The sequence below is a fragment of the Podarcis vaucheri genome (assembly GCF_965113315.1).
Source record: "Podarcis vaucheri genome assembly, chromosome: 3".
In the NCBI taxonomy this organism is placed as follows: domain Eukaryota; kingdom Metazoa; phylum Chordata; class Lepidosauria; order Squamata; family Lacertidae; genus Podarcis; species Podarcis vaucheri.
Genome location: NC_138761.1, coordinates 124,408,249 through 124,428,176, shown reverse-complemented (window position 1 = coordinate 124,428,176; position 19,928 = coordinate 124,408,249). Strand labels below are relative to the sequence as shown.

Genomic DNA, 19,928 nt, shown 5'->3' with positions numbered 1-19,928 from the left:
TAGAGTGTTCAGCATTCCTCTAAAATTAGAGATTAAATCAATTATACAGCACAAAACTGCAGCAGATGTAGAATTAAAGAAATAAATCTGTGCAGAATTAGCCATCATGTCATGATCTTTTAACATTTTAAAAATTATGCATTTGGTGAAGAAAAGAAAGCTTATAATATGTATCCTTAAGATGCATTCTCCTCCTGAACCTTAAAAAATAATTATATAAATAAATGTATTGTGTGCAATTAATCTTTTATTAATCAGAGCTGCGGCGATGACAGCTTAAGAATAGGCAGTGGTCCTGATCCTGGATGTGGTGAATGAAACAAACAAACAAAATTTTCCCCCAGAAATGTAGCACCACACTTCATGCACATGACACTGCTACAGAACAAAAAAATCTTCCACATCTAGCAAACTTGCATGAGTAGTTCTGACTGACATAGACACAACCTTTTTCCCTCTTCTGCCAGTAATCTACCAATGAGGGGTGGGTGAAGTTTTAAAAACAAAAACCCACAAAGTTTATATATTGTTCAGTTGGCAGAAATCCTCTGAGCTGTTTGCAAAGAACATTCTGAAATATTAAAAAATACCAATAAAAGCAAATGTTAAGAACCAATTGACATAATTTTTAATCAAACTATAAATAAAACCAGCAATTCTGAAACTATTATAAGTAGTCAAATTGCATGTTTAAATTACATGCCTGGGTAGGCATGTCTGAACAAAAAGGCTTCTAGCAGGCCCCTAAGAGGCAAAGAAATCCACTCAATAAATAAAGAGTAGACACAGTCACCCTGAAGGACTGGTACCTCTTCAGGCACTAAGCTCCCATGCAGTTCTCAGCTGGGGATGACTACTTCCCCTAGTACAGTGATTCCCTAGTCCAGGGGTTGGGAAATCTTTTTGGTCCATGTGCAGATTCTTATTAGGATCTGCCTCACACTCCAAATTTGACAGGTGGGCAAGGCCAACCTGTTAATTTCCTGACATCACAAATGATGTCAAAGGATTTGGTGCTCTGAAGTCCCAAAGTTGAGGCTTCAAAGCACTAGCAAGCAGCAGGACATTGCTAAAAGCAAGGCTATTCCCACCCTCAGCTGCTGAAACAAGGGGGGGGGACACCTGGACCAAGGAGGATGACCTTCACATCAGCCAATGTGGAGAGGGGGAATCCTATGTAGCACTGGGTTCCTGCTTTGTGCAGCCCTTCAAAGGCTCCCAACCATCGGTTGGTTGTCAGCTGTTTTGGAAGCTGCTCAAGTTCCACCCTTTTGGCAAAGCCCACCTTCGGCTGCATGACACTTGTAGTATGGACGCAAGTGGCTTATCCCAAATGGCCTTGCAGACCAAATGGAGATGACTGCGCCTAAACAGTGAGGAGTGAGAGTCTGGAGGAGATAAAACTGATGGTGGATGAGTATGATAGGAGTGAGCAGAGGAGAAAATTAATGTGAGCATAAGGGGGGAATCTTATATAGCCAAATGAATAGAAGGTTCAAAGGGGGTCCAAGAATAGTAGCTCAGCAGTTCCGCTTTTGGTCAGATGCCATTGAGAAAGTCACAAAACTTGTGCTTGATAAAATAATTGTTATGTCCTTAAAAGAATCCACAGCATGCTCATTATCTTCAAATAAACCACATCTGGAATTCCAACTACACTGAGGAAGAAATTCACTTCCAAGTGTCTCTTTCTCTAGGCTTGTGGCTCTGGTCTGGGTCTCTATGCTAAGCACACAACTACCTTTCTGGAAAGGCACTGCCATGTTTTCACCTGCATCAGTTTGCATCAGTGCAGAATCTGAGTCTCGTATGTTTCCCTGCCATAGAGGCTGTGGCATCTTCTTCTGTTGTTGGGCAGAACAAAGGGCAAGGCCCAACATAGCTATTAAACTAAGTATTGTCTATTATTAATTCAATTCTTCATGCTGGCTATGGCTTTTTCATTTCCTCTCTAAGTGATAAAAATCTGCCCTGCCTAACTCTGATTCAGGATCTTTGAAAAGCATGGACTTCCGGGTTAGCGCCATCGCCGAATGGCGGACTCCCTCCGAGCTCCGGAGGGAGTCGGCTCGGCAGGGGTCGGGTCCTACCGCGCCGGCGACGCGGGGACCCTTAAAAACCACGGGAACGGATCCCGTGGACATGGTGACTCGGCTGGCACCATTATCGCCCTCCCGGCTCGTGAAGGAGCCTTTTTAAAGGCTACGGATCGGGCGCCGGGGAGTGGCGTGGTGCTTTGAGTCCTCCGCTTCCCCTGCCGGGCGCAGCCGCATGCCATCCGGCGGAGAGCGCTGGCTTCTTCCAAAGGAAATTCGGACAATTAACAACAACCCGTGAGTAATTGGGCAACCGGGTATAAAAGGAGGAAAAAAGAAAATTTTTCCCGGATCTGGCACGAGCGGGAGGGGATCCAAAAAGGAAGTCAGTCCCCTCCCTGATTGTAAACATGCTAAAACAAGGACTGAGAAACCAAGATCGATTTAGAAGTTTATTGATGACAAAAATTACTAACTCCACGATGTGAATTATAAGAACTGTGCTGGAGGAGAAGAGTCGAGGGTGAGAGGAAAAAGGCAAACCCCCCCCCCCCCTGGGAACCGGGGCGATTCGGAAAACCTGGCGAAGAGAGATGGAGAATTTGACAGCTGTCAAAGGAGCTGTCAAAGCTGGAAAATATAAAGAGGACTTTGCTACAAGTTTTTTGCTGGTTAATTTTGTTACAATTTGATATAAATATGGATATAAACTGTCGGGAAAAAGAAACAACAATTTGACTTTTGGACTAGAGGATATAAAGTTATTGCAATCCCCCTAGAGGGGTTTCGGGACATTACAAGTGTCGTATGTGGAAAACTACTCTGGGATGTGCATAGGTCTTATCTCCTGGGAAAGCTGCAGAACTGAAATATTATTTTGTCTACAGAGGTGACCATAATACAATAGAATCTTCTATTGAAGCAAGAAAGGAACTGGACGTAAGTCTTTGTCCCTGAATAACAAACCTCTGTAGAGACACTAAGTTTTGAAACAAGAATGTTTTGACAGCTGAACAAGACAGTAACCTGAGAAAACAAGAAATAAAAGAGTGAATGACTAAATACGACACGGAAAGAACAACGGGAGGAGCAACAAAAGATTAAGGAAAATTAAAGGCCTCTATTAGACTGGATTTATGAAGTTAAATATTATTAAAACAACCAAATCTGAAGAAACCGGCAAGATGGACTGAGAAAAATTTGGCTGTGGACTTAAGATCTCCAGGCCGACAACATATAGACAAATGGACATGGGGAATCAAAACCGGGGAAGGGAGGGGGAATCCTAGAATCCAAAGGCTTTGTAACCAATTTTTTTGAACTTTTCTATATATTTTATCTTATATCCTTTATAACTTTGATCCTATATGTTTTCGTTTTTTCTTTTTTTAGAAAGGGGGAACTCGTGGAAGGAATGAGAGCTGATCTTGGGGGGGAAATTTTGTTTTATTATAAGACGAGGAGTGATGTTAAGATTGTGTAAATTTAAATTGGTTTATGAGTAAAATATATTAGGCTTAAATTTGGGGATGAGAACTTGTGGAACCAACTTAGGGAAAGGGGAATACAGTCGGGAGGGGAAGGAGGAAGTCCCAGAAAGAAGGCTATGAAAAGAAGGGTCTAAACTAGTCTCTCTTTTTCTTTTTCTTCTTTATCTTTTTTATCTTTTCTATTCTGTTATTATTGGAAATTTTAATAAATATGATTATAAAAAAAAAAGGATCTTTGAAAAGCATGAGATGGGCTTGGAAATTGATAAAGAGAAAGTGCTTCCAGAAACTTTTGTATGTAAAAAAGAGAGAAAAGTCTCCATGTTCTTCAAAGTCCTTATCCAAAGAAGCAGCATTGGATCTGATACAATCAATACAAGAAAGGCTTGCATTTTTAGGACTGAGAACATTTATGGTCTGGCAATTCTGGGAAGAGGAGGACTTTTGCCAAGCTGGCTGAATCTCATGGGAACACATCCAACAAAGACTCTTCTTGTACCTTACAGACTTATTTTGGCATAAGCTTTCATGGATCCTGTGGATCTATGGATCATGGTCACTGCTAGTTATCAACTATTAAGAATATCCATCTTTGGACTTACCCTCCTCACTAACTCTTAAACCGTTATTTCATTCCCAAGACAAAAATGAATTCTAAAATGTTTCCATTTTTCCAAAGCCATATTAACTAGATGGACCCCTTGAGATTAACCAGAAAAAAAGTTGCAGGTTGCGTTCCTCAAGTACCCAATTACTCAAATCCCCCCTACAAAGTTCCTAAAAAGGCAATTTTGAAAAAGGTCAAAGAGTGACCAACACAGCAGTATTAAAATGGCAAGGATCCCTGTAAGTAACTAAAATAGCCTGATTTGTAAAGCTTACGATGTAATGAATTATGGAAAATGACTTGTATATCGCATATAAATAATTAGTTGTCTTCATTGTGAATGAATGGGCTCAATGCAATGGGCTCAATCACACTTGGGATGATGATGAATTAGGAAATAATGGATAACATACTGCAATATTCCTTCAGGAATGCTACTCATGTTCAAAGAGAAAAAAATGCAACACAAAGAGTCCTTATAATCTCCGTTTATATGGCTAATAGCTCCTGGACATGGATCAGCCACTCAGTGTTATTGGTATCCCCGCCAGCCCCATGAAAGTATATTCCTGCTGCTGGTGTTATTATCAGTAACAGCAGTGGGGATGTGTAGATGTGTTGTTTGTCCTTGACCAGCACCCAGCATGCAGATTTCCTGCTGCTTATTTTTCTTCTTCACTTACCCACTCTCAGTTCACCGCCAGCAATCACAATACAGGCTGCGCTAAGTACATTGCTGGAATTTGATGGGAATTCCAGTGTGCCCTGGATATAGAGGCCTCGGACACGAGGAAGGGTTGTATCCACAAAGATGCTTCGGCCTGAGAAAGAGGGAGGAAAGGGAGGGAGAAGCCTGTGACACCTGTGGTTTCAATTCAATATAAACACTTAAGGAAGCACTCTGCCTCCAACAGTCTTCAAATTTGAAATGAATGAACGTATAACACGACACCAAGAAAAGAGAGAAGATCTTCACGGTCTGATATGAGGTGCTTTCTGGAGCAGCCGCTAATACTGTTCAAATAATGACCTACCTTCCATGAGAATGCGGAAGAGTAATGGGGGATGGCATAAATTTTAATGGAACGCTGACCCAAAGAGGAACAAAAATGGCCCTTGCTGTTGCTCTGTGACTTTAAAAGAGAAGTGGGCAGGTTCTGGCTTTTCCTTCTCTGTGCATAGGATACCACGGTGTATCTGTGATGGCTACCCCTCTCACCAACACGCTCACTTCCTTCCTCAAATCACACACAACAGCCTCTTCATTGTTCTCAGGCTCATGGCAAGTGATTGTCTGTATTTTCAATCCAGACTTCATGCACACTTTAATCTCTCCTAGTGAAACTAATTGGTTTAACAGTACTTCAGTGTGCTGGCATTGCAGTAGGTTGGTGTTAAGTTGCTAGAGAAAAGCAGCAAACATTTACACACACATACACACACATACACAGATACCTGGGCCATGATTAAGAGGCTTTCAAAAAATGCATACTGCATTCAGAATCTCAACATACTACTGTATCATTAGCTCCTGCTGCTACTAAAATAACAGACCTAATTTAATTAGTCTGTAAATAAACACATGAAAATTCTCCCTTGATCTCTTTCTCCCAGTCAGCAAAGAAATTCAGTGAAACACTTGCTTGTGAACGCAGCTTAAGGGAATCAACATATTTTTTTAAGAGACACAAAGCAAAAGGATTGGTCTTCATGCTTCAGATGGGCTGCCTGTGTTTCTTCCACATTGCCTGCCACTGAGCTCCGAAGGATGAAAAAGTTACACAACAAATCAATCTGTTTTGTCATTCAGACACCACATTATCATCAGGTCAAGTTACTAGTCAAACAAACAGTGGAAAACAGATGGCTCCAAAGTGAATAGAAGGCCTCTTTTCTCTCCTTGTGCTATAAATAAACAAAAGAAGCAGAGGTCAAGTAGATTATGAATGGAGGCAGAATGGCCAAGTACCCATAGCTGCAGTTTGAATGACAGAAAGGTCATTTGGGTGAACTCTATCTATGTCATCTACTGTTACTTTATTAACAAATAATTCAAACTTCCTTTTTTTAAAGCAAGATTTTTCTATGTTGCACTCAGAAAAACAACATAGAAATTGTTTTTTTGCTTTAAAAGGAGACCATTTCTAACCTCGGGGCATAATTTCAAATATTCAAAATACATTTAACCCTCCATTCTAAAGACACAGATCAGTGATTTTCAGACTATTGACTGGGAAACTCTTGGGGAAGTTTATCCAAGACTCCTCAATGAGAAGACTGACAATTGCAGATGTTTCTCTGAGAAATAGCTATTTCCCCAGGATGTACAACTACAGCAGCATGTTGCTGTTATCTGGAGCACACTCTCCGTTCACGTGGGACAATAAAGGGAGACCCAATTGGTCTTTAAGAAAAGTTCCACACCAACTCATTGTGTGCGTCCTAGAACGCGCTCCCTAATCTCAGCAGTGCAAGAGGGTTTGTTGATAGAGAAGTTAGTGCTGAAAGATTTCCCTGGAGGAAGAAAGTGTGAGAACAACTGATCTAGGTGACCACAAAACTATGGGGTTGGTGTAATACATTGGAATGGGGAAACACTTTCAGGGCATCCTCAGACGCCTTCAGTATTAGAACCTATACCTCAGAAGTACAGCAACTCCCTAGGAGGGGGTTACTGCTCTTCCCACCTCAAATAACTCCCACTAGACTGTTACAATGGCAATTGCCCAGACCACGTTCATGCCGACACCTCGTTAAAAGAGTGAAGCATAGCAACATTGATCATTCTTTCTTTACTGTTGATTTGCATAGGTTCTTACCAAATGTATTAACAGAAAGCACTCCTGCTTATGCAAGGCAAGGTACCAGATTTCCATGGATCCCCTCCTACCCTCCCTCAAGCTGCTCTTGAGATTTGAAGAGGCCCCAGGAACTCTACAGGAGCTGGCACAAAGAGCTGCAGTCCTGGTGGAAAGCAAATGCCACAAGCGGAATAATTTCATGCTAGCACAAACCAACCACTGGATAAAATTCAGTAAGCTGACATAATACAAAAGATACCTCGCACAAATTGACTTGGAAATCAGAAAATAATACAGTGTCACAATAGTACACAGAAGCATAGGAAGGAAAGCCATTGTAGCTAAATTAATTTGGGGAAACTAGCCTAGGACAAGCATTTTTATAAGACATTAGCTTAAATCCCTTTCCCCCCCTCACTGAACAGAAGGAGCTTGCATTTACAGAATAAAAACTTAAGATCCAAGTCAGTAAGTGCATGCATAACATACTCCGTGTCATCCTAGAGTGTATACTTCATCTAGTTCTCTGTTACTTATTTGCTAAGCCACATATCCTTAGAAATAACTGAGCCTTAAAAAAAAGTACTAACTTCCTATATAATCACTGCTGTTTGAATGTGACCCTACATCAGCAACACAGATTTGTTTATTGTTAACTCGCCATGCACAAAAACAGTTCTGCTGGTGAATGAATGAATGAATCTGATCATCATCATCAACAACAACTAAGGGACATAACCAGAATGGTGAAACCACAACCACTCTATTTTATGTGGTGTTGGAGTGATGCAGAAATATATTCAACAGAACAGCAGAGGGCTCTGTTGTAGAGCTAAGCTCTTTCCACACTCCTTTAGGAAATGAAAAAAACTGAAGCGTCTTATTCACATCTTGCAACATACATCTATTTGTAGCTTTAAATAACTTGGGGCCAAATATTGCATACTTTAGGTCCTATAAACCTTGGGGGGGAAAGGTCACATGTGACTCATCTCTTTTCTCTCCATCCACTCTACACCACATAATCAGCAAATGCTAATACATAACGAAGAAGGATACCACTCTAATATCTAAATTGATACACCATTCATGCAGGCATGTTTCTTGTCTAGCGAAAAGTTCAGTAATGACACAGCTCTGGCATAAAACAAAACTTGCTAATGATTCAAGTAATGACACAAAATCCCTTTGATCGAGACTCTTGCACTAGAAAATGCCATAAATATACCACCAAGTGGAAATCAGGAACAACGGAAGCATTATTACATGAGATACAGGGCTCCAGCATTCATCTCTTCAAACAGAAAAACTTCAAAGCAAATCAGAATCAGAAAGAATAAAAAAAAAGCCCACTAACAACAGAGCAGATTCCACCACTAAAAAACAAAACTGCCGGAGGCTACATGATATCATATCTATACAACATACCATTGCTAGAAATTATAACATGCTTTTCTCTTGCACACAGTATTAAGGGTGCATTTCATTTGAACTTTGCATACAAATGTGAAAGCAGAAAGGAGAGCTACTGCATTTTGTCTAGAGCGAAGCCTGTGTTCATGCATGGCCTAAATTAACGCATCCCTAATTTCTGCACCTCACATAAGAAGCACTCTGGCACATGTTAGGCTTGTCTATGGTTATTGTTTTGACTCCTGGTGTGGAAAACAGAATTTTTTATGCAAGCACACAGTCAAGAAAAGGAAAAGTGAGGAATTCTTAAGAAAAGAGTAATTTAAGGGAGAGAGATCAGCTACAAAGAAAATTAAAGGAGTCAGGCAACACACATCCAAAAAGAAGATTAGAATATGGCTTGCAAGAACTGCAGAGTATAAAATGAAGATTTTAATATCTGATATCTTTCCATGATCTTAGATATTAAAATCTTCATTTTATGCTCATGGTATAAGGAAAGGGTTACAAATATTTTTTACCAGAGGGCTACAGAATGAAAAAAAAAAAATGCATTTTCTAAAGCATGAATGACTTAACTTTTAAGCAGTACACTTGTCTTGTTTCTATTTGCCAATTATGTATTTTGCTTTGGTTTCACTATTCAGTCCATGGTAGTGTTGCTTCTTTAAGCATTTTAAAGTTAGGTTCATTCAGAAGAGCTCAGGACTAAGCTTCCAAAAGGAAGATCCTCCAGGTGTGATTCTGAGGTCTGGGAATAATTTGTTTTGGAGACTTTGACTAAAGCAAGGAAGTCAGCGACCCTCTTTCTGGTGACTGTTGTGAAAGAAAGAGGGCTTCATCCATATTAACCTCTTTAGAGGGCAAGGGGGTTGCACCCACAGAGTGTTTCCATTTTTGCATTCTTAGATCAGAGGTGGAAGTGAGGAAATTTATAGTCCTCCCAATATTGTTGGACTGCAACTCCCATCATCCCCCATCATTGGTCATGCTGGCTGGGACTGATGAATGTTGGGGGCTGACATGTGGAAAGTCACAATGTTAAGTATGTAGTTTAATTCACTGAAATTCTAAATGCTTGTATGCAATTACTATGTTTAAATTTGATTGGTTGGTAACTGAATTCTAGCAAGTTCTCTAGTAGTTCTCATGTGATTAGATAACGTTGGTCATATGGGAGGTACCTAATGAAGGAGAGACTCCATTTTATGTGAAGCAAGATGGCTGTGTTTTAGAATCCACTGTGAACACTGCTAAGTTGAATAGAGTGTTGGAGTGCTTCTTCTCTGCCTGAAAGAAAGAAAGCAAAGCGGAAGGATGGGAAAAAGTGGAAATATCTCATAGGAGCTTTAAGGCATGGCTTAACAGAGATAGAGAAGGCTGAGTGCTGAGCTCTGGAAAGAGAGGAAAATACAGTTATTTGAAAGTTAGAATAAGAGACTGTAGGTCCATGCTTGGAGAAGCATGTGCCTGCAAATATTATGTTTTAATTTATCTATAACTATAATTTCCAGCAAGTAAAGTTTTTGAATGTTAAGTCTGGATATTTGTTTAGTTTCCAAAGAAGGGTGTCACTCATATATACGATTTGAGCTTCTTAGCTGCGATTTCGCTACTCTTACTTCAACACACAAGTTCCCCCACAATATCTTAGATGAACCAAAGCCCTATCCCCTTTTGGAATATGAAAAAGGAGAAATTGTGGATTCATTTATCAGCATAACCCATAGAAGGTTGTTAGGAATAGCTGTGGCATAATTTTGCTTACCTATTAGGGCTGTAACTAAAATGCCAGTGATTAAATTGCAGGCATTATATCCTGAGAAAACATGTATAAATGTATTTATGTATGTAGAGACAGGGGTATGTTTGTCATGGGAGGCAAGAAAAATGACAAAGTATGTGGAGATGACAAATAAACATTTAAATTTAAGGGTCACAGAATCACAGAGTTGGAAGGGCTCCCGAGGGGGCTGTAGGGGTCATATAGACAAGCCCTTGCAATGCAAGAATCTCAACTAAAGGCATCCATGACAGATGGCCAGACAACCTTTGCTTTAAAAATCTCCAAGGAAAAAGAGTCCACCACTTTCCGAGGGAGTCTGTTCCACTGTCAAAGGGTTCTTACCATCAGAAAGGTTTTCCTAATATTGAGTCAGAATCTCCTTTCTCATAACTTGAATCCATTGTTCCATCTTCCATGTGAGAGCCCTTTAGCAATTCGAAGATGTCTATCATGTCTCCTCTCAAATTCTTATTGATAGTGGTACCCACCTTGTGGAATGCCCTCCCATCAGATGTCAAGGAGATAAATAACTATACAGCTTTAAGAAAACATCTGAAGGCAGCCCTGTATAAAGGTAAAGGGACCCCTGACCATTAGGTCCAGTCGTGACCGACTCTGGGGTTGCGGCGCTCATCTCACTTTATTGGCCGAGGGAGCGGGCGTACAGCTTCCAGGTCATGTGGCCAGCATGGCGAACCAGAGCAGCGCACAGAAACACCGTTTACCTTCCCGCCAGAGCGGTACCTATTTATCTACTTGCACTTTGACGTGCTTTCGAACTGCTAGGTTGGCAGGAGCAGGGACTGAGCAACGGGAGCTCACCCCATTGCTGGGATTCGAACCGCCAACCTTCTGATCGGCAAGCCCTAGGCTCTGTGATTTAACCCACAGCGTCACCCACGTCCTGTATAGGGAAGCATTTAATGTTTGATGTTTTATTATATTATATTTTTTGGAAGCCAACTAGAGAGCCTGGGGCAAGCCAGTCAGATGGGCAGGGTACAAATAATAAATTTATGATTATTTTTTATCATTATCCAGACTAAACATACCCAGCTCCTTCAAGCACGCCTCATAAGGCTTGGTTTCCAGACCCTTGATCATCCTAGCTGCCCTCCTGCACACATTCCAGCTTGTCAATATCCTCCTTAAATTGTGGCACCCAGAACTGGACACAGTACTCCAAGTGTGGTCTGATCAAGGCAGAATAGAGTAGGACTATTACCTCCCTTGGTCAGGACACTGTATCTCTGTTGATGTAGCCTAGAATAGCATTAGCCTTTTTTGCTGCTGCATCACACTGTTAGGCTTATGGTCTACTAAGACTCTCTAGAGCTTTTTTTACATGTACTACCGGCAAACCAGGATAAAATCAAGCAGGCTTCAGAATGCCTCTGGACAACCTGACCCAGCTTTTCTGTGCATTTATTTATTTCTCTCATGCTTCTATGATTTTTCTCCTTATGCCAGACTAACTTTCACATCAGACCTTTTCTACTTACCAGGCAAAATGATGACGTCTTGATCAGTTGATGGTATGCTCTTATTGTAGCCACCCCAGCCCTTTGTCACACCATCCCAAGACTCAGAAAGTGACCATCTCAGAAGAGGTGGTGGTGGTGGAGGAGGAATTGAATCTAGAAGCAAGGCAAATTACTATAAACAGTGTCTCTTTAGTACCTTATAAGCATAGCCAAGGTGTGTGAATAAAGATGCTTATTCCTATCAAAACTGATCATTGACAGTATGCAATTCCACTACCAAGCTTACATATTGGTTTCAACTATCAAAGCATTTAATACATACCATTCATAATAGCACAAAAAGAGTTAATCACAGATTTATGTTTCTCATGGACACATATTCACAACCAAAACAGATACTTCCCACCGACCAACAAAATCACAGCATTCGAAGAAGAAAAATAACACACCCACATGCACACATGACTACTTTCCCAATCACTCCATCTTAACAGCAAGGAAAATACTTCAGTTTTCCAATGTGGTCTTAAAGATCAGAAGATCTTTAACTGCGAAAATTGAAAACAAATTAAGAGAGATTTTCATTTTGTTAAAAAGCACAAATATACTCATTATTTTTAGTGCAGTTTTTTCAAAATGTAATGTCATTTCATCAAAAACGTAGCACAACACAACATTGCTTTTTCCTCTTTTTCGTCAGTCTGGCCCCAACCCCATAAGGTGGGATAGCTCAGTTTGGAGGATGAAATTTAGGACTCAGCCACACTGGACTAATTAAAATGTTATCTATAGGTTGTAAACACGTGATACCAGATGGCGCTGTAGAGCTGTGATCTGTCCCAGTGAGAATTTGCATTGAGAGCTTTTTTATATAGTATTTTTAAAAACAGTGTTTTCCAGATCAGTATAGATCCAGCCTTAATCTCGGCTTGTTGGTTAAAGCCACACGGTGGGCAAAAGATTCCTGCATTGCAGGGGGTTAGGTCTAGATGATTCTTGTGGTCCCTTCCAATTCTACAATTCTACGATTTGCCTTCCTAAACAGCTCTGATTTCACTGAGTGCCTGTTAGAGGAGGGCAGGAGTAGTGTTGGGGTGTCGAAGATGTCAACCTAAAAAAGCATTCTTGCTTCAATCTTCAGCCAAGAGCAGCTTACAGGTCAATTTTAAATATCCTGGGTGGTGGAAAGTAGACTTTTCTCCTTTCAAAATTATTCTGTACAGAAAGACACATGTGCACAAAAATGTGTTTCCATGTGCACTTGAAGCCTAATGCACTGGAATAATTATCTTTAAAATAGTCTGAAGTTAAAGAAGGCACCATTATTCTTTTTTTAAAAAAAATTACCCAAGTACAGACATTAGCCCACAAAAGCATTGCAGATAAACATTTTTAGTGGTCTGAATAATCCCACACCTTCAACACATACCGGGCACTGGTAAAGGGAGTGTGACTTCTGCTTGGAATGCCACTTGGATTGGGCCTTGACCTGTAACTAAATTTCAGAAGCCAACAGTTTACAGATAAAACTGACAAATTAAAGTAGGCTAAAATATTATTCTACGGTAATTTCCAATTGTAAACTTTGCTAAGCTTCTCAGTTACTGAAGGCATTTCACAACCAGTTAAAATAATCCATGGATTCCTCACCTCTGATTTTTTTGTTCAACTGTAGACATATGCATTAAATAAACAATTAAATACAAGTACAAACAACCAAAAGATAAGAGAAAATTTTACCATCTGGTCCCTGTTGCTCCAAGGTAGCTCTGTTAGCCCACCATTTGCAGTAGAAATTTAGCGGAAAATGTTCAACTTTCACCCTGACCTAGCCACTGTGATCCACGCGACGGTCACCTCCAGACTGGATTATTGTAACTCGCTCTACGTGGGGCTGCCCCTGAGACTGACCCAGAAACTCCAGCGGGTGCAGAATGCCGCGGCGAGACTCCTTACGGGGTCTTCGCTGTGGGATCACGTTCACCCGGTGCTATACCAGCTGCACTGGCTCCCAGTGGAGTACAGGGTCAGGTTTAAGGTGCTGGTTTTAACCTTTAAAGCCCTTCACAGCCTAGGACCCTCGTACCTACGGGACCGCCTCTCCTGGTATGCCCCACAGAGAAACCTACGGTCTTCAAATAAAAACATCTTGAAGGTCCCAGGCCACAGAGAAGTTAGGCTGGCCTCAACTAGAGCCAGGGCCTTTTCAGTACTGGCCCCGACTTGGTGGAACGCTCTGTCACAAGAGACCAGGGCCCTGCGGGACTTGACATCTTTCCGCAGGGCCTGCAAGACAGAGCTGTTCCACCAGGCCTTTGGCCAGGGCACAGCCTGACTCCCTCCCTCGGCAATCTTCGCAGAGCTCTGGCCCAATGGTTGCCAGTGGCTTGAATTAATTAATTTTATAATGAATGATTTTAAGAGTGTTGTTTGTGCTGTACTTTTGTACTGTTTTATTGTTGTTAGCCGCCCTGAGCCCGGCTTCGGCTGGGGAGGGCGGGATATAAATAAAATTTATTTTATTTATTATTTTATTTTTATTATTATTATAAAATTTATTATTATATTATTATATTATATTAAAAATTTATTATTATATTATTATATTATTGTTCAACATTCCAGACTATTTAATCAATACATTTATAGATTTCTGTCCTCTGAGAAACTGTATTTACCAGGGACAGACAGTGAAAAGCACATAATTTATCTTATTTATTAAAATATAAAGGTATCCCCAGCTGAAGGCTCTTGGAAGATAAAATGAAGTCATTACTGAATAATTACAGAATTATACAGTTGTAAGGACACATCACTAGGCAGACCTCCATTTTAAGATAGGATCTCCTACTCTCAAGGCACCATACAGCAATTATCTGATGCACCAGATATTTATTGGAAACCTCAGTTTTAGCCTGTTCCATTGTCTCCCTATGGATCTTCCTCCATTGCTAAACTGCTGGTGTGCAACCATGTTCCAAATCCATCTCTCTGTAGCCAAATATATTGCAATAAAAACCAAACTAAATGCAATCAGCACTCTGGGATCAACTTCTTTTATTTACTACATTTCCCCCCGCCCCATGTTTCCTCCCATGTGTGATTTAACTCTCATTTTTATCCTCACAATAGCCTGAAGCAGGTTAGCCAGCAGGTTTAAGGTCATCCAGTCAACTTTGCTGGTAAGGGAGGATTTGAACCTTGGCCTCCCTGAAACAAGTCTTAGCATCTAGACACTCCGCTATACTGGCTGTGCAACATCATAAGGTTCTCAGGCAATGGAAGTTCATAGAAGAGTTGTATATACTCCACACTGTCATCTAGGCAAAGAAACAAAGGATCCCAATGCAAATTCGAGTGCCTCTTCACAAAATACAACCCTAGGGCCCAGATATAAAAACCAAATAAAGGAGTGGGTAACAAGTACCATCAGTTTCCTCTCTGATTTTGGGCTTTGTTGGACACCTGGCTGTAGTAGTATTCTTATTCTTATTCTTATTCTTATTATTCTTATTTTAAAAAGTATTCCTTTAATTCAGCTTTCCCAACCATTTCCTCCTCTTCTAGCTAGGAGTTGATGCATAGGTGGAGCAATATGTTCATCAACTATGTGGTGACAGAAAACTTTGCCTGTAGTTATTAGAAAAAGCTAAAACTTGGATAAATGACCACAACAGACACACATAAACAGCAAGCCAGAGTATTCTATTCAACATTAAGTGGTTCAACATATATCACATGAAAAAATAACATTGAAAGCTTTTAGAAATCATTGCCAAATCCAAGGAACTGTCAATGGTTTATGTAGCGTTTCATGTTCAGGTAATCTATAACAAGCTTATTGAGAGAATGCAACCAGGATAACACACACTGAGACCTCAAAGAAACAAAATGAGTTTCTACCAAATCTAACCAAGTAAACCATTAATAGATTAATTTTTACTTCTCTGAAGTCTCTCAGCCTCACTCACCTCACAGAGTGTTTTTTTGGGGGGGAGGAAGGGAAAGGAGATTGTTAGCTGCTTTGAGACTCCTTAAGGGGGGTGAAAGGTGGGATATCAAGCCCAAATTCCTCTTCTTTACCATCATCTCACACCCAAACTACAGAAGATAACAGCAGTCTCATGTCTGTGTAGATGCAGGACTGATCTAGTCATGTTTAAGGCAGGGGTGAGCTGCAATTATTTTATTTTATTTTATTTTGGTATTGCTTTTATGGTCTTTCCTGTTTTATTGTATATATATTACACACTACCTTGATATTTTACATGAGTTGGCAGCATAGAGATTCTTCTACAAATAAATAAATCATGTTGAAGCCCCTAAAGGACATGTGAGATAGGGACTCTACCCCTCTTGCTGCTCTGCCTGTTGAACTGCTGGTCCCTCTACTGGGCTCTAAGGGGAAAGCAAATTTGTGGGGCTGCCTTCCTGCTCAGTGCACACTTTAAATCATGCATCCCCATCCCAATTTACATGTTTGTGAAAAGGCACCTTGAAAGACATGTCCTGCTGCCCCTGCGATTTATAAAGTAGGCTAATACACCAGTTCACAAGAATGCCTTGACAACGTTCCTTTACAACATAGCTTTAATATCTGACATTACAGCTATAAAAGTGAGAACTTTCAGACTCCAACACTGAAGCTTCCATCCCAGTGCCATCCCACAGACGGGGGGGGGGGGGAGGCCCAGACTCAGCTGCTAACGAACACTTTCTTAATTGAGAGCTTTGAAGAACGTTCTCTGAAAATTCTGCATGTCAGGAAACTCTTTTTGTGGTTTATTCATAACTGTGTGATGTTTTTTGTTTAGTGTGGGTTGGTTAAGGCGGACTTACACAACAACAGATCAGTGCACAATGAGTGAAGTTAGTCAGCTTGCTTCTGATATCAATTTGGGTTTTGTTTCCACTTTGTCCTGACATGTCCAACTTGAGAAGGCACACGGTCCTTCCCAGAGCACATCAGGGTGGGATAATATAGAGTATAAGCAGCCCCTCCTGCACTCTAGGATGGCTTCCTTCGGATGTTCAGCTTTCTGAATCACAATGTATTTTCTTTCAACTGTGTCATTCAGACTGAAGCAAGAAAAAGAGTGTGTGAATTTAGGAGCACGCCAGTGAATGAGCTGGCATCTGATATGTATTTATTGACATTAAATTTTGGGTTTAATGCACTCCTGCCACTCTCCAACAATTCCCTCTAAAAGGCTTTTAACTGGCACAAAAGGAGAGGGTCAAAAGTAAGTTGACCCCTAACAGAATGTACAATTATTAGAGAAGGCCAGGACAAGAGCAGCTGCTGGAACCCCACTGACATCGGAAAGCACTTCCAAAAGTCTGGTTATTAATAATACACCCAGGTTCCCCACCACCACCACCTCTACAAGCTCCCTTTAGCTTCTCCAAGAAGAATTATAGCCCTCCCTAGCAGCTGCAATAATTGTGTTCCCATTGTTGCGCAGACCTCCCCTCGACCACCCCCTACAAGTGTCCATTGTTGGGACAGAGTCAAGTGATTATATGCTCTGGCTGATACGGTTTGAGCCCAGCTGCCTAACTGCTGACACACGAGCACCGAAAGGGCGGGGGACCCACGTCTGCAAGACGGGGCTCTAACATGCCAGACCTTTTACATAAGTCAAACAGGAACAAATGATGCTTTATGGGTCCTGCTGACGGAGCAACCTCCTCTTCCTTTGAAGTGGTGGCTGCTTATAGGCTCTTACAGCTTTTCCTCTTCAGCCCAAGCAAGCACCCTCCTTTTGATATGCTACATGCTCATTATCTCTGCCCCATTTAATGATTTTTGATTGAAAGGTGGCAGCTCAGTTGCCAAGAGGATCGTTAAAGAGGCTCCACAGAGTCAGGCCTGCAATAAAGGCTTTCCTTATGCAGTGGCCTAAATTTGGAATTTCCTAACAGCGTGTTCTTGTTCTTTGTGGCAGATAAGGGCTGAGCGTGAAATTCTTAATTAAGCAGTAAATAGTGTATGGGGTGTCAGCAGATGCAGCTGTAGCCATGGAGACCGAGTCACATGAACATGAGAGCAGACACTAAACAGGGAGCCCCGGGGTTTGGAAGTGAGTGGCAGCTGAAGAATCCTACAAAGCTTGTAAACGGGATTAATTAGTTGACTAATTATTTCAGACCATTAATGTAACTAAAAAATAAAGCCAGTTTCTAATATCATAACAAGGGGAACTCCGGGGATTAAAACACAAAACTGCCCTCTTTCTTCGTTGAAGGCTCAAATGGCCAAGACCAGCAATGTGACAATGCTGATTTCCTACAGGACATTGCAAAGAAACAGAAACAAAGCAAAAAAGAAAAAAACACAAACCCTTCTCAACCTTTCTGCCCTAAAGAAGTTCTGTGAAGCCAAAAAGTTGGTATATCCTTACTGGCGGAAGTCAAGAAATCTAAACAGTGGCTAAGGTGAAATAGCTTTGGGGTGTTGGGGTATGTGGAAACAAAAGCTCCCATTGCTTAGTCCAGGGAAGGGGCCCAAAGATCTAAAGCTGGAGAGCCAGACACTGACTACTCCTTCCTAGGGCTTCATTTTGTTGTTGTTGTTGTTTAGTCGTTTAGTCATGTCCGACTCTTCGTGACCCCATGGACCGGAGCACGCTAGGCTCTTCTGTCTTCTACTGCCTCCCGCAGTTTGGTCAAACTCATGTTAGTAGCTTCGAGAACACTGTCCAACCATCTCATCCTCTGTCGTCCCCTTCTCCTTGTGCCCTCCATCTTTCCCAACATCAGGGTCTTTTCCAGGGAGTCTTCTCTTCTCATGAGGTGGCCAAAGTATTGGAGCCTCAGCTTCAGGATCTGTCCTTCCAGTGAGCACTCAGGGCTGATTTCCTTCAGAATGGAGAGGTTTGATTCTCCCTAAGTCCCAACATGTGACCAAAGGCATCAAATGGTCTTTCATGTCCAAAGAACAAGTTCAAATGCTACCAGCCGGATAGTACAGATTTCTTGTTTGTGGATAGGTGGGCGACTGTTGTCCAAGCATTACCTGACCACTGGGTAGCATGGGGTGCTAGAGGGCCCATTGTCCTGGGTGGGAGAGGGGCACACAAACCAGCCGCCCCCCACAGAGATCCCCATCATACGGCTGGGGAGAGTGAAGAGTACCTTCTGCGCCTCGCCCTCCCCCGCCCCCACTTTGTGCACCAAGAGATCTTCTACCTACAAAAGTGAAGAATGGGCAAAAACTTAGGGCATGGAAGCAGCCCTCAGGGGCAAAGCTTCCACCTTATGGGCCTTCTTTAGAATTGCACACTTATTTCTTCGTATGTTGCACAATGCCCAGTTGCTTGGTAAGATCAGTTATCAGGGCTTCCTTAATCAGTTGGGGGAAATCTAGAAATTGCGCAGGCTGCAGGGAGATGCTGGGAAAACCCACTTCCAACAGCAAGGAGCAACAGGAGCCCCGAATGATTAACAGTGGTCTGAACAATGGGGTTTATTTTTGTGTCTTTTGAAAAAAGCAACACCTCTGTGCCTTTAGTTGCTCTGGTTGAGACATTTGGTTTTTTTTTATAATAATGTTTTATTAAACTTTTTCAAAAAGTTGACATCAACAAAATCAACAAAAATTAGAAAAAAACGAACAACAAACATCAGAAATCCACACAAAGAAATAACAACAAAAAGAGGATAGAAAAAAGAAAAAAGAAAAATTTTGCATAAAAAAGACACTCTTTTATATTAATAACTTTCAAAACCTTATTCTCTTTACTTTATTCTCCCGCCTTCCCTTCTTGTATTCTATTTTTAAATTAGTTCAGCAAGATCATTCATTACTCATTTTAAACCTTTGTCCCTCCCTTTATAGTCTTATTGATCTTAATCGCTAGAACCCCTTCATTTCATTATCACGCCTTCAACATTCATAAATTTTACAATGTTTTTGTAGATAAACTTTAAACTTCTTCCAGTCCTCTTCCATCTGCTCCTCTCCTTGATTTCGGATTCTGCCAGTCATCTCTGCCAGTTCCATATAGTCTATTACTTGCATCTCTCTGGTTGAGACATTTGTGACTCTTTAAGGACTGGGAAGGGAATATCAATCAAGTCCTCAGCCCAAAATGACACAGTCGCACAAAGGTAGATGCAGGAATCCAAGATAGCCATTGCTGCCTGCCCTCACCCAGCGTTTGTCTCACAGATTTTCTAAACGCAGAGTCCATTTGTGTGCCACTTCTGCCCCAACAGTCCCCAATACAGGTATCAAGTTGTGGGCGGTGTGTTCAAATGCACGTTTTCCAAATCAAGTTGAGTGACGTGCTCTGTGCTGTACGCCACA

General features: G+C 41.3%; 1 protein-coding gene across 1 annotated transcript in view; it reads right to left on the bottom strand.

Moving 5' to 3' along the window:
• The window catches only part of PKHD1 (PKHD1 ciliary IPT domain containing fibrocystin/polyductin), a 253,117-nt gene that overhangs the window by 76,473 nt on the left and 156,716 nt on the right, over positions 1 to 19,928 (bottom strand). Inside the window, exons 47-49 of the mRNA XM_082216559.1 lie at positions 13,047 to 13,112; positions 11,636 to 11,770; positions 4,817 to 4,954 (exon numbers count right to left, since the gene is read on the bottom strand). Coding sequence (XP_082072685.1) covers positions 4,817 to 4,954; positions 11,636 to 11,770; positions 13,047 to 13,112 — 339 coding nt within the window. The remainder of the gene's footprint in view (positions 1 to 4,816; positions 4,955 to 11,635; positions 11,771 to 13,046; positions 13,113 to 19,928) is intronic.